The following is a 23,352-nucleotide window of genomic DNA, read 5'->3' as shown; positions in this document are numbered from 1 at the left end:
ATAATGTGCTTAATCATAAGACAGACATGTCCTAACTAAAATAGAAACACCACTGAAAGACTGGTTTGTCCTTAAAACAAAACAAACAAAAAACCCTATGATTTAATTATAAGAACTCTTAGCTGGAACAAAAAAGATAAGCTTTAACTATCCCTTCTATCTTTATCAATATTAAAATAACTACTAATCTAAAATTGGTAGATTATTTCTTAGTAGAACTCATGTCATTAAGACAGAAATATATGTTAAAGAACTGCCCTAAAAACTTTTATAAATCCGTTCCATGTTAAATTATACCACTGTAAAAATTTACCTATAGTAAACTTAACTGGGTCTGCATTTCAGATCATTCAAGATTTTAATCCTATCAGTGCAGTTATTACTGATTAAATAATTGTCGAAAAACATCTCAATTAGCCAAATGGCTCTCTGAACTACCATGGGGGGAAAAAAACCCTCAATTTCTCCGTAACTGAGCAATCAAAGTAAGGAAATGGTTCTGACCAATTCATCCAAGGTGAATATAACTAGAGGTGGATATACTCCTCTCACAGCTGAGTCAGCTAACCCTGGTTCCTCTACTCACTCCTGAGAAATAAGCTGTAGAAAGATGGGAGAGGGTTCCTCAAATGAAGTCTGGGAACAACTCTAAGAAGGGAAGATCTGCAGCTCTGGTTCCCAAGAAACAGGAGGTTCATGCCATGGGGTGACAGGAGCTGACTCATCTTGCCCCATCCCACTCCTCACCACTCCATGGAACGTAGGACAGGAAATAAACCGTCAGTCACAGTAGGACTTTTGAAGGGTTAAGAAAAAATTTAATAATAATAATATATAAAAAATACTTTAGTTTCATACATAAACTACACGTTAGTATATGTATATATATATATACTTTCAGTTTTATCTATTACTATTTGATCTTTAAGTTAACCGTGATAGATATGTTAGATAGTCAGCACATCCACGATCATCCCCATTTTCACAATAAGGTAAAAAAATTAGGTGACTTTCCTAAAGTCCAAAAGATAACAAACGTGACTAGAATCCAGATCTTCTAACTCTAACTCAGTGCTCCTTCCAGCATTGTATCCTATGTTGCTTCTCGTCAATAAAGGCACAGACAAGTTTGGGGATAAATTAGCAGAGCTTTGCTTACTTAGGAGAGGTTTTATTCCCCCATGTGAGTATGGGAAAATGTGAGAGGAAAAAGCTATCTTCCTGCTTTCTATGCTGCGTTCCTCTCCTGCCTCCTGGAGTTCCTGTGTCTCCATTCCCAGGCACACTGTACCATCATTCTCTGGTCACCTCAAGTATCATAGCATTAGTATTAATTTTATGGAACTGTTTTCCTTCTACTTTTAAGGTTCAAATGACTGGCAGCCTCCTGCTTCACGTTTACAACATTGTTTGGAACAATATGGGGAGAGGCACAAATCTAATTCCACACATAGGTAGTCATAGGAAAGATAAAGAAATATTGGTTCTTAGAAATACCAATTTCCTCCTTATCAAAAAGGACACACTCCATGAATTCAGGTCTAATTTTAGCACCTCATTTAAAACTGAGGGGCAGGAGTTCTAATCATACTGCAGAAGAAAGGAGCTGCCCTGCCCTAAGCCTAGCAAGATCTGAGGGCCCCTACGCTCCCTACACCCTGATAGTGGAAATTATTATTGGTGGTACCTAGTTCCTGGAATACACAAATCGTAAATTCAGGAAGGTTTGACTACCTGGCCACAAAGCATAGAACCTTCAGAAGACTTTAAAGAATAAAGCCGCTCCTTTTAGTTCAAATTTTCAAGTCACACTCTTATTCCTCTAACCCAGGCCTCCCCAAATTAACAATGTATTTTGTTCCCAACAGATAAACTGTATCAATCTTTGGTAATAAATCCCATTCTGACCACCTCATCTCATCTCTGAAAAGGTCAATAGAACATCTGTTAAGCTCTTAAAAAAAAAAAAAAAGCTGAGCTAAAAATGGACTTTTATCTTGCTTTTGGTCTCCTTACCCACACATATCCATGCCCGAATTTGAAAAAAGTAGTGTTGAAATAGCAGAAACAGTAACGTCAAGATTTACAATGTATGAAGACTTAACATACATTATAAAATTGAGTTCTTACAAGAATCTCCTGGTTGGGTACAACGAGAAATAGAATCCATGAGGTAAAATAGGTTGCTCCCAAATCATCTGCCTATTCATAAAGAATAGAATCAGGAAGCAATTTCCACATTTTTTTATATTAATTTATGCGTTTTGACTGTTATAATGATTTGGTGACCAAATTTTCCTCTTGTTATGGGGTAACAAAAAGAACAGAACAAAAGTTGTGATTCAACCTATTTGCAGCATTCATAATTTCTTAAATCTAAGAATAGACCCTAATAAGCTATAGATACCAGAACTGTACCACTATTAAATTACAAGACTACTTAGGAGGAATTTTGTAATCTTAATCAACAATATCTTAATGCAGTCTTACAGTATGATGAAATTAACATTAAATAATTCTTCTAACTCTGAATTCAACAAAATTTCATTCTTCGAGCAATTAAAATTATTTTAAGTTGCCTGTACACATCAAGCTGGATTGCTTTCTATGAATAACAAAACACATGCATCATTCTTGAAGAGATCATAAATTGTATCAAAATTAAGTTAGAGCTCCCCAATGAAAATGTCAAAGCAAAGGTCTGCCATAACCTCTCCTGACTAAAGTTTAATTTTTAATTTCTCTCTAAAATCATGAAATTCATTTGTGATGTGAACTGTGGCTTCTTAAACTATAGTAATATGCAGAAAGCCTCAGACCCAAAACAAGATGTTGTTGGTGGATCTTGGATGATGGAAAGATGTTGTTTACCTAAAGATAGATATTTTTTAAAAACTATCCCCAATATTAATAATTTATCAAATGACACCTCTTCCTTCCACTCCTACCCTAGCCACTGGTTTCAACAATATGTACTTGAGAAACTGTTGTGCTATTAACTTCACTGGAATCTATGGAGCTCCATAACTACTTTCGAATTACTTGAATGAAGAAATTAACTAATTTTAATAAAACATTGTTCTTAATAAAAAGTCATGCCTTCAATTTTTGCATCCGCTTCGTCCTACATCTATTGCTAACAAAATTGGTGGTATTCATCAATGCATATATCAATTTGCAACAAAAATCCTAAATTCACTTATCTTTTATAGTCTTGTTCAAATGCCATGTCCACCAAAAGTGTCACTGATTTTACCAGCTAAATATGATCTCAAACAAGGGGGAACCAGCCAGCAAACTAGTGAAAAAGAAAAGAAAACTCAACTGGTATCCAAGGAGGAAGGAATCAGGACTTGAGAAAATATCTGAAGGAGTGGCCCAAAACAAAAATAGGAATCTCAGTGAAAGGTTAACGAAAGAAAATAGATAAAATAACAGGAGTGTTATTAGCAAGCAGAGCCTGGAAAAATCCCAAGGCAACAGTACACAGTAAGATGTCTTTGACTAAGCCCATGTGGTAAAAGTTCTTAAAAGTTCTGTATCCTTTGGGACACTTATGAGCAAGGGTATGTCTTACATAACTGAATTTAGAGTCAGAATAGCTGTGTTCAAGTGCAAGCTCTGATATTTTCCATCTGTATGACTTGGCAAGGCAATCACTCTGAATTTCAGTTTCTTTTCTATGAAAAAGTGGTAACACCTATTTCACATGATCATTCTAAAGACTAAATAATTTATGTGAAATTATTTCACAAACTTTAAAACTACAAATGTTAGGTATTATTAAAATACCACAGTATGCTGCTTTGTTAATTAATTTTGCTCATTTTTTACTTCAGAAAATTTCCCAGATACATATTTAAGAATGAACTCTTATTATGATTGGGTACTGGTCATTTTACCTCAATACTTAAAAATTTTAATGTGTAAGTGCTGAATGGCACTGTTCCACTACAATTTTATATTATTTCTCAGTATAAATTTGGCCAGTAATATTTTTCTGCTTTCTTTGTTATAGAAAAAGCAATCTTCTCCTGCTCTCAACTGTGTGTGTGTGTGTGTGTGTGTGTGTGTGTGTGTGTGTGTGTGTCCCCGTCCATATTATCTACTGGGCATTATTCAAGCTGCTCTAGACAAAACTTATTAAATCTTTTCTTGACTAATCTTCAGTTTTATCAAGAAGTTGTAATGGAACATTGTTCCAAAGTGTAAGTTCCATATCATTTAATTAATGGAATGTTTTCTTACTCTTTCCCAAAAAATATTATGAAAAAAAAAGACTTTAAAAATGAGATATTTAAAAGGTAACAAAGAGCAATAAATAGAAATGGGAAAATACTGACTTATGAAGAGTCTCTAGAGAAAAGAGAGAATTTTTAATAATACCATTAAAGTTCTACTGGAAGATGAAAAAAATGAAAAAAACGAAATATTTCATCTAAGATCCTAAGACACACCATCAACTTAAGTTCTGATGTTCAGTAAATCAGGTTTGAGGGGCGCCTGGGTGGCGCAGTCGTTAAGCGTCTGCCTTCGGCTCAGGGCATGATCCCAGCATTCTGGGATCAAGCCCCACATCAGGCTCCTCCACTAAGAGCCTGCTTCTCAACTAATGAATCATTGAGCCTTACATCGGAAACCGGGGGTGTACTGTATGGTGACTAACATAATATAATAAAAAATCATTAAAAAAAAAAAAAAAAAGAGCCTGCTTCTCCCACTCCCCTGCTTGTGTTCCCTCTCTCACTGGCTGTCTCTCTCTGTCAAATAAATAAATAAAATCTTTTTAAAAATAAATAAATAAATAAATAAATAAATCAGGTTTGAGTTAGGCTTGTGTAAATAACAAATACATTAAATTTATACACTTGCACAACAGTGGGATTTTATACAACATAAAATATATTCTACATTAGGATAAGAAATGTGTAAGTAATTAAACAATAATAAATCATATGGAGACTAAAAATAAAAATCATCATTTGTACAACCTATATATATACAACTGTATACAATCTAATTTGTCAATCATCCTTCAATAAAGTTTGAGGGGGGAAGGACTAACATAAATCATAAGAAAAAAGAAAACCGAAAATAGTATTAAATTTAGATTTAGGATGATCTTCTTCAGGACCTTTTCTATACTGGCACATTATGCTTGCTTATTCAAGAAAGGGGAAATAAAAAGAAATGAAAGTGGAAGTAACTATCAATTTAATAATTAAAATTAAGGATGATAATTGAAGTGGTTGCTGCTAGAATTTTATATTACTATTTTTAAGATTCTGAATAAATTTGTTATTTACAAGTCTCGGATAAATTTAAGTACCTGAGCAGAAAAAAAATGAAGTAGAGCTTTTGAACAAGACTGAAATTCCTTTACTAAATACTTTCTAATATAACAGTTTCTGGAATATTATTAGCCAATGCCAAACAACAACTAAGAATAAATTAATAAGAAAAAGTAATTAAAATAAGTGAACTTACAGCTTGCTAATTCAAACAGTCTGAAGCTAAAACTCCTATGTATCAACAACTTCTCCTTTAAAACATAATACTAAATCACCAGGTATAAGTAGAGTTTAAGTATATACAAAAGTCAGTAAATACCATATATTCAGTAAAAACAACTTCCAAAACCTTACATTTCTAGGAATCAAGTGAAAACCCAAAATATCAAAATCTAATATAACTAGTAAGAATTTTAAAGGTAACTCAGTTGAAATTTCACATAAGTTTGTATCTTTATATTAAAAATTTCAAGAGAGGCATCTGGGTGGCTTAGTTGGTTAAGCATCCAACTCCTGGTCCCAGTTCATGCCTCTATCTCATGGTCATGAGTTCAAGCCCCATGTTGGGCTCCATGCTGGGCGTGGAGCCTACTTAAACATTAATTAATTAATTAAAATTAAATAAATATTTCAAGATGTTTTTGATCAGTTCTCTCCTTTGAAATCATCCCCAAATCACATATATATCTTTTCACAATAATACACATGTATTTTTGAGGCGCCTGGGTGGCTCAGTCAGTTAAGCGTCTGCGTTTGGCTCAGGTCATGACCCCAGGGTGCTGGGATCGAGCCCACATCAAGCTCCTTGCTCAGCAGGGAGCCTGCTTCTCCCTCTCCCTCACTCATGCTCTATCTCTCTCTCTCTCTCTCTCTCAAATAAATAAATAAATAAATAAAATCTTTTTAAAAAATACACATATATTTTTGAAAAACCTATGTGTTGATAATTTTTAATAACTACTAATATTTTTAGCATTTAAGAAAATATATTCATTTTTCAAAAGAATACATTATGTATTTTTAACAATTTTTATTTTCTGTTCCAATTATGTTAGGTAATATTTTAACTCCAGTGATTTGGGACCAATAATTAGCTGTACTTGACATTAAGTAACATTATTCCTAGTAGTCACATTAATTCTCTAAACAATGACTAACTAGTGATAGCATCAAAACCATGCTCATGAAGAATCTACATTAAGTTCCAAACGATACTTCTCTCAAACTTATCCTTACAAAAGTATTGGAGAATCATGCTCATTTTATAATATAAAGTATATTCATAAATAAGAGCAAACATCCATAATTTTAATACATTTTAATGTCCACATCAAAATACAGTACACAAATGCCTTCATTAATTAACAGCAGCAGTGCATATTATAGGAATCTGTAGGCAACACAAATTATTTTTTAAAAAAGATTTTCTTAAATCTAGGCAATATAAAAATTCTTTAAAAAAAATTTAAGTTTGAAGATAATTTTTTATAGCCAAGGATACCATATTGTTTAATATTGAGCCAATGTAAATCTGATCAATGAGTATGGCATTTATTTACTGAGTAAATAAATGTATATAAAGAGCTAAATATTCATATGATTCTTTTAAGTACAAGATTAGCCATTTAAAGCATATAATTACCATTAAAACTGATTATATATAACATAAAAAGAATCTGAAAATACATCAAAAGACCACTTTGCCTGTACAGGCTTTCAAAAATGACATACTTTAAAATGTTTTTAAAATAAAAATGTTTTTAAATTTACACTGTTCACTACTTACTTAAGCAAGACCTTTTGCCAGCTGTGCTTGCACCACCTGAACACAAATTGCCTCCCCGATGAATTAATTCAAGTTCCAAATTGGTTCTGTAAGTAAAGCATTAAAATATATGTCAATTAGACTGAAGCAATACTTTTTAATTTGTTTTACTGATATGTCTGAATCAACCTAAATAATAAAGTTGAAGAACTTTATGAATTGTTTATGGAATAGCCATAATAATATTTTATCTGACATTCAGGAATAAAAAGGGAAACATTTTATCTATCCTCACATATGTTCATATTTATAACCTGTAAAACTGCACACATCATGATGTAATTGCTGCAAAATCCCAAATGTTGGCAAATACTAAAAACTGGGCCTTAAGGAAAATAACAGCAACACATTTCATAAACCTGCACGTGAATCTGATGGAAGAGCTTGTACCCAACTGTTAGCCACTGAGTAGTAGGTGGTTACTGTCATCTAAAACACGAGTGCATACCAACTTTTCTATCAGAGAAATGGTTATCACTCACTGGAGCTTAGATGGTATCTAGAAATCAATATTAAAGAAAATCACTAACATAAAAGTAGCTATGAACAACACATAATTAACAGCAACCTCTTCTATGGACTTCTAAGATGACAGTTTTATTAAAGTACATTGTGAAACTACTGGCACTGCTAAACATCAATAAAGTTCATATGGATCTGAAATTGTAATATATTTAGCACTTACTAGCTTACAGATTAGTAGCAATTAGTAAACTGACATTTTAAAAATCAAATTGTTGCAGAATCTAAAGATTTACTCAAAAACAATAAAGTTAAATAGCCAATGAATTTTGCCAAAATAAATGAAAATTCTGAGTGATAAAATGCATGTATTTTTACTTCAACAGTATTAATAAACTTAAACACACCTTGATCTGCCACTACTAAAACTGAATAAACTAATTTATATCCAAGATATGAAATTGACACTAACACTGAGATATCCCCATCTTAAAAAAAAAAAAAAAAAAGGGCAAAATTTCAAGCTTACTTTGCAAATGAATTCAAGGAAGAATATGATCCTATTTTACTTAAAATAAAACAGTTTGAACTGGTTTGAGTTGTATTTTTAACACAAAATGTTTTGAAACATTATTTTCATATATTTACTTATAAATGCAAACTGTTAACAAAATTAATATTCTTAAATCTGTACATTTGCCACCCATTTTTAAAGGAATGCTTTAATCCTCTCTACTGGGGTGGGGGAAAAGCAATTTAACATTGATAATGTTCCTGCTCAGAGCTCCATCTGGTTGCTGCTGATAAGGGCATCTGTGTGACAAGGGAATTTTCCACCCTTCAGGCGATTTGCATTGCTCACTGAACTTCTAAAAACCTACCAGCAAGGAAGCAGGGACAAGGATTTCATATTAGTGGACAGAAAGCGAGCGGAGACCAGCATGTGTTCCTTCATCAAGGGAATATAAATGAGATCAATATATTTTGTTTTCACAAATCTTCTGTTGCCTAATCTGTAGAAAAAAATTAACGGCTATATTCTCTTATAAAAACTAAAATTTCCTAGATTGTACTTTTAAAAGAGCTAACCAGAAACACGATCAATTCTTACAAACGAATGTCAGAACGAGAATGTCAACTTTTATTTTAGCACAGTTTGCAAAAATATTCATTAAAATATAAATACAAGAACAATTCTGTTTATCAAATAAAATACTTTAAAGGATGACAAACATGTTACCAGGAATTTGACTTTTAAGAATACTTGAAAGAAAACTACTAAATCTAATTAATTATTTCAAATTATGGTCAGAAAATCTCCTGAAAAACATTCCTTCTGACATTAAAAAAGAAAAAAAAGAAAAAACCAAAAACCCACCCATCCAAAGGGTTAGTATCATGTAATAATCTAGGACTTTAAAATCAATATGTTAGAGGCCCTAACCCTCAGCTTTTCCTTATTTCATTTACATCAAAATTGGTCCTTTAATTTGAGATTTGCTAGAGAAATGAACATACAAATGTGTCACATGCCCCATGTCTGATCTTCCCTCACTGTTGAAAATTCCAACACAATATTCTGTTTCTGCCCTCCTGAATGGATGATATAAAAATAAAGATTGTTCTCAAGAAAAGTAGACGCTACTTTTTATCTTCCTAACACAAATCCATTCAAATTAGTTTGGAAAGAAAAAAAAGAAAAAAAAATCTGTCACTGAAACAAAAATGAGAAAGATTGCTTACGGCCTATCCTGGTGCCCACCTACATATACCATTTAAAAACTCCTGCAACTACGCTCCAGCTTCTTTTTCAATGACCAAGATCTGCTTTCCCTTCTACCCCCCTCCACCCTCCTTTGGTATGAACTTCTATTTTTAGAGCTATAATTTGAAAAGCAAATGTGTGTATACACATGCACACACACAGACACTCAAACACACACTAATTAATACCCCTGTGGGATCAAGGCCTGAGCCTACTACTTACTGGTTGAGCAAGTTACTCAATATCTCAGAGAGAAAAAATATCTTCGTACACACCATACATAGCCTATATTATACAAGACTCAGCTCAAGCTCTAACTCTTCCAGAAGTTAGGGAGAACTAATTCCCTTTTCTTGAGACAAGAAAGAAACATTTTCACATACTTTATATTTCAATTTGATAATATTCCCTTTTAAAGTTCTATAGCACTTTTTCAGTATGAGCTTTTTTAAAACAAACTATATTCTGTTTTATACAGATTGATGTATATTGGATTTGTCTTTCCAACTAAATGGTAAATTCCCGGAGAGCAGGGACCATTTCATATAAAGCTTCTAAATCCCTGATGGTACATAGCAAAGTGCTCAAAAACACCTTAGGAACCAGAAATCTCTTTGTTTGGGTCTGGAACCAATGATAAGATTCTTTAGTCCCCGTAGCTTATTCTTTTCTTTTGTTGACCCTTCCTTCTATTCCCTTAAAGCCAGCAGTGAAACAAGAAAGGGGTGGGGGGTGTTTTATCAAAGAATTTCTTGGCTTTAAAAAGGATTCATAATTTAGTATTTTAGGAAACATTCCTTTTATTTTGAACATACTTAGTTTATAAAATTTAAACTTATAATGAAACTAATATGTAAGTAAGTTGCACTCATTCTACCGCAGAGTTTACCCACTGTGACTTAAAGATACCTCTCATCTATATCTCAGTTATTCATGTTTCGTCTTCTTTCCATTTCCATGTTTCTTACTACATACAGGCCAAGTGTTACTCACCAATACCTCTAGGCTATATGTAACCTGAGTCCAAAATCCTTGGAAAAATCAATTACTTAAATTAGTATCACTTATTGTTTCAAGAAACAAATAATAAATTGGTATTTAAGTGAGGAAAGCTTTCCTCCCCAAAATTAACCTTCCATAACCCATCTGAATGACTGGTATTTGCAACAAACCGTTTTTTGGAAATACAATAAAACTTGAATATAGTAATTTTGATTAATTTTAATGTAAGAGAACGATATCATTCCAACAATCTCTTCTCTGCTGCCCTTAAAAAATCCTCCAAGGCTTCACCATGCAAACAAAATAAAAAACAAAGAGATAAATTGCCCTACAAAAAACAAACCAAAAAACCCCTCTAAAACAATTATTAAAATTAACAGCTTTACAGGCTACTTAACCACTAGAAATATTTTGTTCCTAAACAACAAAAAATTTAAATTCCCTAAAGAGCAAACTAAATTACTCATTCAGTGGGGAGAAATTCAGCTCTGGGAAATAAGGGTTGTATTCCATTCAAATTTCTAATGTCAAATACAAATAAATGTACACATTCTAATGAATTATACATTTAAGAATCACAATATTTAATTTAAAAGTTAAATAACTCAAAATAAATTTGTTTCTAAATATTTCACTTAAACATTTAAGCATTTTAAATATTACCAAATATTTTAATGCCTACCTTTAGGCATGAAAATAATCATAATCTGTAATCATACGTATTTATGAAATTAGGTTATATGCTAGGCATAAGATATATATAAAGACCTGTTTCTTACCTTGAGAAAATTACATTCTATTCAAATAGGATACAATATCCTTTTTTCCCCTTAATTCGTGTTTTTGTTAATTTTTTTAGCTAATTTGGTTTCTGTTTTCTTTTTAATAACTAAGTAAAACTTAGAGAAGGCATGCAATTTCACTCTAAGAACTTTGCAATGGCCTAAACTTTAACCAAAGGACAATGAGTTTTTTAAGGGTTACATACTCTCATTTTCAGAAGCATTTTCTTGTTGTTTTAGAGTTTATCATGAGCAATCAGAGAAAAATGGGAGGAGGAGAGAACACATTTTCTGTTTCTCCATATACATCCATAGTAAATAACATTTGATATCTGTCCTTGCTTCTCAAAAGAGAAAAAACAAAATATGTTGACCTAAAAAGTCTCCTATTACCATGGCAACCATATAAGGTATTTATATATTTAACAAAATAGGAATTTATATATTCAAGAAATAGGAACCTAAAACTGCCATTAAACTAAATTTAAATCAAGTTATTTGATTCATCATACTATAGAAAAATTCCATGGACAGATCATTAATATTCACCCAGAATTTTCTTATAAGATCAATCCTAAGAAAATAAAAGGCATAAATACATAAGCAACATAAATATAGTATTTACACATATACACGTATATATATACACACACATATATACATCTATATAAACACACACATATATACATGGCATAACTGAGTTGGTCTACATTCATCTCAATTTTCTAAAACATTATTGCAATATTGTATAGAAGTTTTTTAAAATCTTGAAACCATGGCAAAATTAAATTATATTCAATTTAGTTTTCACATAAAGTGTATTTTATTGCAAGCATGCAGCTGGTAACTCTCCAGACACAAAATGTTGAATTAACTGTTGTATCTTCTCCTGAAGCATTCTAGATAAACAACAACACTTTAAGAATGTGCAGACTAGAAAGTTATTTCCCAATCCATTAGATCCTTTTACATCAATCCATGTCCAGCGTTTGCATTCTTAAACTAGATACTAATGTTTCCTTATCTTGAGCTCTAACTTGCTTGCAATTTTCCTAAGTCTGGTTTCTTTTTTCCTGGGTTCTAAAGACTACATATAGTTCATTTACTCTTGTTACCCTCTGGTCCATGAATGAGGCAGAGAGATTGGCCCTGGTGAACTGCATGCACATATGACCTATAAAAGATGAATACAGGGGAGGAAAAAGGAGGACAGTAATTGAAAGAACAATAGACCTTGACTCAGAGATCTGAGTTCTAGTCCTACGTGCCACTAATTTGCTGCATGACATTAAAGTTACATCTCTAAATCTTACCTATTATACTACTACTTGGGACAAGATACAAAAAAGTACACTTCTAGGCATATCCAGGGATCTACAACATCAGTTCTGGCAGAATGTGTTTACAAGTTTCTAATTGTGCCTGCTTCTTCCCTATTTACTTCTTTATGGTTCTCCATTTTCATTCAATTAAGGGTTCTAAAATTCCTGTTTAGAACCATTTCTTAGGTACTGAACACCCACTCAATTAGACTAATCCTACCTAATTTGAAAGATGAGGATTATTTACCTCTGTTTTCTTGAGCCCCCTGCTAGCTACTAATAGAGGCTTAGAACTTGATCTCTTGCTCCATCTCCCTTATCTGATTTTCTAAACCACCTACAGTATATTACTAGATATTTTACTAGCTTAAAACAAACAAAATATGTTCTTCTTACTTATAAATTAAAAACAAATTAAAAGTGTTTAACAAATTATAATGTTTTCATTTTCAATATTATTACTTTTTGACAGGACTTCAACAGTGATTTCTTAACAAGACCCTTCATATTTAATACTCACATGCTTTGAGATAGATATCTGTCCCAAAATGTTAATAATACACTTCTTCCCACATATTCTATAATATGTAACAACACTTCACCCAATATTTCATGAAAATAACTCTTCAGAAAATGAAGGAAACCTACATTTTTATGATCCTTTGAGAAGGTTCTAAAACTAGCCATAATTTCAACCACCATAAAAAATATACATCCTTTCTTCAAATAAATATTAATGGCATAAATAAAACAAAAAAACAACTATTCAGAATAAGTAAATATTAAAGTATATACCATGTATACCTACCTAGCAACAGAATACATAAACAGAAAATCATTGTCTGGTGAACCTGGGGTCTTGCTATAGTCTCTATATTTTTTCTGAGTGGTATTTTTTATATCTTTCATGACAGATTCCATTTCTTTACTTAAGTTGGTTTCTGACTGTAAAAAATGCAAACATACATATAAAGTTTATTCATATTCATTTTCTCTAATATAGTCTAACACAACAATGTTTATCATATGAATACATTAGGAAATTAAAGTTAATAAGTTAAAACAGATGTACATTAGCTATCTACTATAAATGTACTTAGTGCACAAAGATAAAATAGATCAAGAAATACCTTCTCCTATTTTATCCTAATTCTATATTGTGATTGGTTAGCCTATAATCTAACCACATGAACTAACCACACAAACCTATATTCTAAACAAATGAGTAGATGTCATTAAAATAATATTTTAGAACAGCTTCCATGTTTATAAACAATCTGACTTTCATTTAAGTTCACTTGTCAAACACTAATATTGATGTCCCTTGCTTTGAACATATTTTAAACACATACAAATTTGGATTTACAAAAGAAAAAACCGCAGACTCTAAAACTGGTCTTCAACTGAGAAAAGAAACTGCAAGGACATAAATCTTTGAGTAGCTTTTAACTATGAATTTCTGTTTCAAAAGTCAAATATTAATAGTTTTCATAAATTTACTAAACTAGGCACAGCTACCACTTCTTTCAGAGACTATATCATAAATCTATAATGAAGGTAAAATATTTAAATATTTAAATCAAATAAATAAATCCTACTGGATGGGATAGAAGATGGGTTCACTTACACTAAATCCCACAGTAAAACAGACTGACTTTCAGTGAATGGCTCAATCAAATATATGATATTTTATCTGATACATACATACATAAAGTGTATGTAACTCTATAATTACACATATATAAAGTGTGTGTGTGTATGTAAATGTATCATCTTAATCCTAATATATCTAATGGGCATATTTTTAAGTGATTAGACTATGCTTTACATTGCAAGATACATATATATGTAATTTGTTTAATTGTTTGGCTTTGTTTTTAAAGATTTCAACATCTTAAAAGAGTCTAACGATATCTAAGCTTATAGGATTTCATGACCAGGAAGATGTATATTAAAACTACAACAATTTGGACTAAGGAAAAGTATAGCCTTTGCTAATAATTTGTTCCATTATTCTCATTTTTGTTTTTAGTAACCACAAACAGAAGAGAAAAACATCTAAAAGCAATTGCTTTTAAATGTTTAAAGGTCCAGAGTAATTTAGAAAGGAATGAAAATGAAAGGAACGAAAATGAGAGCTGAAAGCAAAGCTGAGTTTACCAGGATATTTCTGCCTTACACTGATGCTTACTGGGAAAGCTCCCGGCCGTCCCTGCAGCTCTTCCACTTCCTTTATGAGATCTTGTATGCTTTTGTTACTAGGACGTTGCCAAAGGTTACTTTCCACATTGCTCCCAGGATAACAAGGAAGAACACTGTTAGCAAACTGCCTACAGAGAGGACATGTGAATTCTCCTTTGTCCACTGAGAAGCCCTGAAGAACCTGGTCATTCTAAAAGATGAAATAAACATACAGATTCATAATGCGAACACCTTTACAGAAAACAAAAATTTACACCATTACATTTCATAGTAAACAAATGAACTATGCAAAAAAAAAAAAGACATCTCTAACATATGTCTTAAAAACATAAACAAAGTCTCTTGACGTAATGAGCACTGGGTATTATATACAACTGATGAATCACTAAACTCTACCTCTGAAACTAATAATACAGTATATGTTAATTAATTGAATTTAAATTTAAAAAAAGAAAGCTGTTACTTGAAGAAAAAAACATAAAGCCTCTCATTTGTTGAAGCTTATCAAATCACTTCATTCAAAATGGCAATCATGCAACACTTGCCATCACCAAGAACTGCTTACATTCAAATAATGAGGCAACTGATGTGTAATATAGATTTAAGATAAAGAATAACTTAAAAAGTAGGCCACATTACAGTGGATCACCTTCCCCTTACCACATGCCCTCGTTTTTATAGTCTACAGTTGACCACTAGGAAGATTTTCTCAGTGCCCATGTTCCTCGATAGAGAATAGACAACTTCTGAGAATAAATCAAGCCTAAAAAATGTGATGTGTCTTTGTCTAACTAACAAACACAGCTGACTGGACTTTATGCAGTGAATTTGTTTGGGTTTAATGGATAGGGGAAAGTTTCAGTTAGAGTACTCAGAATGTAACTGTGACACCCTTTCTTTCAGATGTTTCTGATAGAAGAGGAGAAAACAGAATTTTCTAAACACAGACACATAAGTATATGTCCCTAGGAGGAAATTCTTACTCATGAGACTGCTATACGTGCTAACTAACCGAGGACTTAAGGCAATTATCCAGACTGTTACATTTTTTTCCTTTCTTTTGCCTGACACCACCACACAGCCATTTTGCTCTTTTAGGCCTTGACAGTTGTGTAGTTCTAACCACTATACTGCTCTTTTTCCCAGCAGTCTCTTTCTTATTCTGCCACTAACCTAATGCTTTATCTCAAAATATGTATTAATGCATTAATGTAAATGTATGAATGCTACAATATGAACTTTATTACTAACAAGACAAAAATAATGAGGAAAAAGGATACAAAGAGAAGAAAATGAATCTGATATGGTTATGAAGGTAATGACAATGTTAGGATGAATTGAAGTTTCCCCGCTCTTAATGTAGTGCTCATTTCACTATATCTTGGATCTCAAATACTTTGACTAAAAGAACCAAATTCTACTTTTTTTTTACTTTTTGACATTTATTTTTTTCAAGTTCTTAAAAATGTAACACCACATCTTCTGAAATCCCATTCTGTAACTATTTACTAAGCTCCTATCGTGTGTCAAATGCTCTGCCAGGTGATGGCGTATAGACTTAAGATACATCTTCACTTAAGGTACTAATAATATAAAAGCAAATAGAAACAAATACATTACAATAATAGTGTGAAAAATACAACAGAAAAAGCTTCTCAGAGAAGACCTGTGAGCTAAATTTTAAAGATACACAAGAAGGGTCTATAGAAGGCTGGGTTAAGAGTCCTGATCATTGAAGGACATTCTATGATAAGCTCCCTACAGCCTTAATTTTAAAGAATGCTAGATCTCCCTGCTTGCCTTGATTGAAACTAGGTTTTTTTCTTAAAGCCTCCCCAGAAGCCTTCTCATGTAGGCACTGCTCATTCCCCCATAGCCCTCACACCTCAGTATTCTTCTCATCTCTAGTGCTGGCTTGAGATCTTTACTCTTGCATTCTCCCATCTTTGTGGCTCATGTCATTTAGGGATATCACCCTTTTCCTTCCTTTTTACTGTCATCCACTGCTCTCAATCACTGAAGACTTTGGTTTTCCTCATTGTCCAAGTCCTACGACCCTCTTATGCTAATTAGGTGTGTATGGGGACAACCGATCTTATATCTTAGCCCACCAGCTCTTTGACCTCATTAGCTCCTATGGCACTGACCTCCACTCCAGTATCTGTTACCATGACCACCCCCTTATACTAAAATGACCCAAATGGTTCATATGTGAAAATGTTAAATCCAAACAGCTTACAGTGTGACTCCCAATGCCTATCTCCTTTATCTTTTAGTTCCTCCCTTCTCTCCCAGTTTATCAAGCCTTTCCTATTCTGCCTACACACCATGATGTACCACTTCAAAAACTGTTCAGTTAATACTTCTCATTACCCCTCCATATGTCCTTCCATCATACGTAACCCATAAAACCTTCATACAAAATTAACCCAGTGTATGACTTCTCCAATTCTGCACTCAAATTAAGTGTTATTAAAGAAAACTGAAATAACTTCTTGCTACAAACTGTTTCCACCTCAACTGAGCCCTGAATACTTCTTGGCAATCTTTCTCCAACATCCTAGGAAGAATTCTCTCACCCAATTCCAAAGTGGTTTTTCCAAACTGCCTCTTCACTTCTCAAGTCCCTTCACCTACCCCAGCCTTGCTCCCTTTACTCTAGAAGCATAATGCTACACCTCCTACATCAGAAAGAAGAGAGTCATAACAGTTCCTTCAGCTTTCTGCCTTCTTCCACTCCAATGTTTACTCAATAAATCCCATAAGTCCTTCCATCCACTTTCTTCCTTCTACTCTCTTTGTTAATATCTCCTAACTAGTCTTCCAATCATACTGTTGCCACTATGATCCACCTAATGTGAGACTCTTATTCCCAATCAAAATCTTGCAATGATCACAATTATCTCTCACCTTGATTCCTTCCTCCTCCTTACACTCCACATGCTATCTCTCACCAAGTCCAGAAGACCCTTCTTCTAAATATTTCAAATCTCTGAGTTCAAGCCACTATCATCTTGTACCTCCTAAATACCATCGCATTCTTTCTTACTCTACTGCAATCCCACGATAATCCCCTATCATCTGCACAGCTGCCGCAATGACCTTTCTGAAGATGTCATAACTCTGCTTAAAATGGCTCTCTGTAAAGAACCTATTTAAATAAAGTTCAAAATCCTTACATGAACTACAGGCCCTTTATAGTATGAACCCTAATTACTTTTCCAGTCTTATCTCTCATCACTCAAGCACCATACTTCATCAAATGTTTTCGGCATATGTTCCAATAAGACCTTGTGTATACCTCATAACACTTAACATATATACTGCAACTGTCTATTTATTCTATCTCACGCAATGCATAGTAAACCCCTGGAAGGAAGGAACTGTGTCTTATTCACTGTTGAATCCCCAGTGTCTATCACAGTATCTGGAACACTGTAGACACTGTGTAAAATATTTTTGAATGAATGATTGGAGATGTATGAAAAATGCATAATGTGCTTAAGGAACTATTAATTAGCTTATTAATGCTGAATTGATGAAAGATAAAGCTAAAGCAACAGGCAAGCCCAGATCATGAAGTACCTTGAATACTATTCAGAGAAGAGTGAACTTTACCCCATCAGGAAGAATTCAGTAAAGGATTTTTAAGCCAACGACATATCAGATTTACATTTTAGAAAGATCAATATAGTGAATAATTTAGACTTGGAGTAAGGAAACTGATGAGAAAGCAATTGCAATAGTCAAGATGACAGATGGAGGCATACACAAAAAGGTAGAAGAATAATGAAAGTAGAATATAGTCAAGTGAGATTTAAGAGACAGAATAAGTAGAATTTACTAAGTGACTGAATGTGAGAGGGAAGGATATGAAGGGAAAAGTAGGAATCCACTGCTTCCGAGTTAGGAATTGGGAAATAGAGAAGGCCATGCTTTTAAGAAGCTGAGCTGAGAAAAAGAGAAAAACTGCAGCTACAGGGGAATGCAAAGTCAAGGGAAGAAATTTGGAACGACAGGGACCTGAGCATCTTTATGAACTGAAAAGAAAGGACAGAACAGGCAGAAAAACTGAAGATACAGAAGAAAAGGAGGTTACTTACTAACAGAACAAGGCCCCCGAGGTGAAAAGGAGAAAGGAATACTAGAGCATCAACAGAAAAATTATTCCTGAACAGAAGAAGGAATACTACCTCAAAGAGTAAAAAGGAAGGATTGGTTGGGATGTAGACTCATTTATTAGGGAATAGATAAGCAAAGTAAGAAGCTAAGCTTAGTATGTGATGGAAAGCCACACTGTTTTCTTAGTGACAAAGGAAGAGACAGAATCTGTTGAGAGGGAAGGGATCGTGGAGTTTAGGTGAAGAGCCTGGGATAGGGGAGGCAAAACAGTGGCTAGTCTAAGCCACTGTTATACAGGAAACCACAAATGTACAGACATACCACTTCACTTAGTTTTAAGATTTTTCTAGCAGGGTTAGCTGCCTGGGTCTCAAATCAAGACAAGAGGATTAAATGCCTGCTATTCAGAGCAGATTAGGCATAATACAAAAAAGTGAGTCTAGGGAAGAACTACTACTAGGAAAAATGCAAAGGGGTTAAAGGACTAGAGATCTTGACATCAGAAGGAAAACACACTAATGAGAATGAAAATAAGAGAATCTGAAGAATGATCATATAATAAAATGATATAGTAGGATATTAAAGCTTAATATTTCAGAGCTAGAGTAGCAAAGGCTAAAATTACTACCATGGAAATAATTTGCTAAAGTGAAGTAAAAAAATGAAATCCCTAAAGCTAAAGAGGTCAAGGAATCACAAGGCTGCATAGTTTAAATGGCAATCAAAATCACCTAAGATGAACTGGGATGTATAAAATATTGCTATAAATGCTATAAAAATATTTAATACCTAGAAAGATATACACATCTTTAAATCAACTTACCCGTAACGATTCCATGTAAGATTTATGACAATCTATATGTAATGTGTGGCCACAGGTTTGTACATAAACACCTCCTTCCCAGCCAATTGATACTGCCAAGAGACAAGAACTCTTAAAAAAAAAAAAAAAAAAAAGACAAAATACAATTAATTTTAAAGAAACATAAGCATATTTAAAGATATCCACATAAACCTCTGAATGATTTCATATTGTTATACTAATACAAACTTTATATTTTTGTGATATAAAGTTAACACCCAACTTGACAGTCATAAGGCAGTATCTTTAAACTTGAATACCACAAAGTTTTAGCTTCCAAATATCTAGGCTCATAATGAATGAGAATAATTATAAATTACACTTTCTCCATACCACGAAAAATAAACTCTCCATATTATACTATAGTTCAGTGTAAACTATTCTGCTGTTGATTATTTTACCTGTTCTATATGGTATTTAATCTCTCTGTGATATCTGACATTAACAACTTTTTCTTTTCTTTTAATTCCAGTATAGTTAACACAGTGTTGTATTAGTTTCAGGTATACAGTATAGAGATTCAACAGTTTCATAACATCACCCAGTGCTTATCACAACATGTGCACGCCTTAATTCCCATCACCTACTTCACCCACCGCCCAAACCACTGGTATCCATTAGTTTATTCTCTATTATTCTCCCTTATGTTGTCTCTCTCTTTCCTTTGCTCATTTGTTTTGTTTCTTAAATTTCACATGTGAGTGAAATCATATGGTATTTGTCTTTCTCTGACTTATACTTTGCTTAGCATTATACTCTCTACCTTCATCCGTGTTGTAAATGGCAACATTTCATTCTTTTTTTATGGCTGAAAGGGTTAGTTTCCAAAATACATAAAGAATTTATACAATTCAACACCCAAAAAACAATCCATTTAAAAAATGGGCAGAAGACATGAACAGACACTTCTCCAAAGAAGACATCCAGATGGCCAACAGACACATGAAAAGATGCTCAACAGCACTCATCATCAGGTAAATGCAAATCAAAACTACAGTGAGCTATCACCTCGTACCTGTCAGAATGGCTAAAATCAAAAACACAAGAAACAACAGGTGTTGGCAAGAATGTGGGGAAAAAAAGGAACCCTCATGCACTGTTGGTGGGAATGTAAATTGGTACAGCTGCTATGGAAAACAGTACGGAAGTTCCTCAAAAAGTTAAAAAAGAACTACCCTATGATTCAGTAATCACACTACTGGGTATATACACACAAAATACAAAAGTCCTAATTCAAAGGGATACATGTGCCCCTATGTTTACAGAAGTATTATAATTATGGAAGCAGCCCAACTGCCCATCAATAGATGAATGGATACGCACACACACACACACACACACACACACACACACAATGGAATAACAACTTCTTTCTTAAAATGCCTACTTCCCCTTGGCTTCCATAATGCTACTCTCTTTTGATTTTCCTCTGAACTCTTTAAACCATTCGGTTTAGGCTTCCTTTAAAGACTCTTTTTTTCTTCACCTGCCCCTTCAATGTTTATATTCCTCAAGGGTCAATTTTTTTTGTGCTACTCTCTTCTTACTAAAACTGTTCTCCCTGAGTGACTTAATCAGTAAATTCAACTACCTTCCAAACTTGGATGGCTTGCCTCAGTGACAGATCAAATACTCAACTGCCAAGCAGAAATATCTAGTTTGATGTCCCTCAGATAAGAAAAAAATGTGTCATGGGGCACCTGGGTGGCTCAGTTGATTAAGCGTCCGACTCTTGATTTTGGCTCAGGTCATGATCTTAGGGTCCTGAGATCAAGCCCCATGTCAGGTTCTGCGCTTACCTTGGAGACTACTTAAGATTCTCTCCCTCTACCCATCCCCCTGCTCGCACATGTGCGTGTGCGCACGCTCTCTCTAAAACAAATAAATAAAATATTTTTTTTACAAATGTGGCATAAGTTTGTCATTTTTTCCATGAATCTTTCTTTTCCTCTTGGTTTAAAAACTCCACAATCTATTTAGTCACCAAATCAGAAAGCTAAGAGTCATTGAACTTTCCTTCACACCACAGTATTATCTCCCAAACCACACAGATTCTATCTCCTAAATAACTTGTGATTTGGGCTTCTCCTCTTTGTTCCCACTATAACATTCATGTCTGTATCATTTGTTGTGGGGGAGTGGGTTCTTCAATAAAGTTTCTTTTTTTTTTTTTTTAAGATTTATTTGAGAGGGAGAGAGACCCTGTGCACAAGCATGCAGGAGGATACAGGAGGAGTGCGGAGGGAATGAAGGAGAGGGAGAGAGAGAATTCCAAGCAGACTCCCTGCTCAGCAGGGCGCCCACATGCGGCTTGATCTCACAACTCTGAGATCATCACCTCAGCCGAAATCAAGAGCTGGTCACCTAATCAACCAAGCCACCCAGGTACCTCTTCAATAAAGTTTCTTAACCAGTCTCCCTGATTCCAGTTTCTTCTCTGCATAATGCATCACCCTCCATACATTCGTCTAGACTACAGATTTGGTCATAAGATAACCCCAAAAGGTACCTTAACATTTACAAAGGCTTAATATAATATGCAATAAAGAAGGGACCCAGATTATTTAAGCAACTATAATACCCTTTTGAAATCTGTTCTTAAAGTTAATTACTTTTATCTCCTCCTTCTCTTGTCTTGAACTTATTCTTCTCTCCTCTACTAATTCCTTCCCTTCAGCCTATAAACAGGCTTAGACTTTTTCTCTTAAAATAATTTTCTTTGAATTTTTATTTGGCCTCTGTCAAACAGCACTTGGGCCTGAACTTGAGTTTACCCTCTAGAGTCTGTAGTAAACAGATGGCCACGCCAGAGCAATATTAGGAACAAGGTCTATCATGATTGACAGCACTTGATGAAAGATTCGAAAGCCATTAAGCTTGAAACACCCTTAAACTTTATATTTACACTGAAAGGAAATGTTTACATTATAATGTAAAATAACCAAAAAAATCTATAAACAATAGTAAACAATATTCCAATGTTAAATCAAGACTCACGAGTAACTGAAAGTTGAAAATATCACGCAGTGCAAAAAGCCTTCCTAGACATTTTAAAGATGTATAACAGCACAAATCAAATACGCACAGCAGGTGAGCCAGTTTCTATTTTTACAAATCAGAAAGGCAACAGAGACCTGCTTATCTCTGTTTTATGTTTTGGAGCCATTTGAAGTAGCGGCAGATTTAGATCATTTTAGAATGGTTGGTAGTCAACAAACAAGCTGCTCTCTTTGGCAATGTATTATAAAAACAATTAATTTTTCTTTTTAATAAAAGCAGTTAGCTTTCAAAACTAAAATCAGAGGGCACCTGGGTGGTGCAGTCAGTTGGGTGTCTGACTCTTGGTTTCGGCTAAGGACATGATCTCAGGGTCTTGAGATCAGGACCTTCATCGGGCTCCGCACTCAGCATGGAGTCTGCTTGAGACTTTCCTTCTCCCTCTGTCCCTTCTCCCCTTGCTGTCTCTTTCTCTCTCAAATAAATAAATAAATCTTTAAAAAAAAAAACTAAACTAAAATCAGTACATCATTTATCTATGTAACTGTTAGATTTCTTACATGAATCAGAATTTTTTAAAAAGACAGGAAAACACTTACTAACACAAGACTAATATTCTAGAAAGACTTCAATGATGTGCCCACCACTGTGCTAAGAATTGCTTAATGCTGAATCTTCACAACCTCAATATTTATTAAGACCTCACAAAAAAAGAATGAA

General features: G+C 33.7%; 1 protein-coding gene across 7 annotated transcripts in view; it reads right to left on the bottom strand.

The window, feature by feature from the left end:
- Positions 1-23,352, bottom strand: part of UBR3 (ubiquitin protein ligase E3 component n-recognin 3) — a 240,858-nt gene that overhangs the window by 63,161 nt on the left and 154,345 nt on the right. For 5 of the 7 annotated variants that reach the window (XM_087861299.1, XM_045780091.2, XM_045780116.2 and 2 more), the window contains 4 exons: positions 19,597-19,707; positions 14,629-14,841; positions 13,258-13,394; positions 7,078-7,163 (listed from right to left, as the gene is read on the bottom strand). In XM_087861299.1, coding sequence (XP_087717425.1) covers positions 7,078-7,163; positions 13,258-13,394; positions 14,629-14,841; positions 19,597-19,707 — 547 coding nt within the window. The remainder of the gene's footprint in view (positions 1-7,077; positions 7,164-13,257; positions 13,395-14,628; positions 14,842-19,596; positions 19,708-23,352) is intronic. The other 2 variants (XM_045780124.2, XM_045780108.2) reach the window with 1 other exon arrangement.

Source organism: Ursus americanus, chromosome 1 (assembly GCF_024610735.1).
Source record: "Ursus americanus isolate L20-20 chromosome 1, mUrsAme1.1.p, whole genome shotgun sequence".
NCBI classification, from domain to species: domain Eukaryota; kingdom Metazoa; phylum Chordata; class Mammalia; order Carnivora; family Ursidae; genus Ursus; species Ursus americanus.
This window is presented reverse-complemented; position numbering and strand designations above follow the sequence as displayed.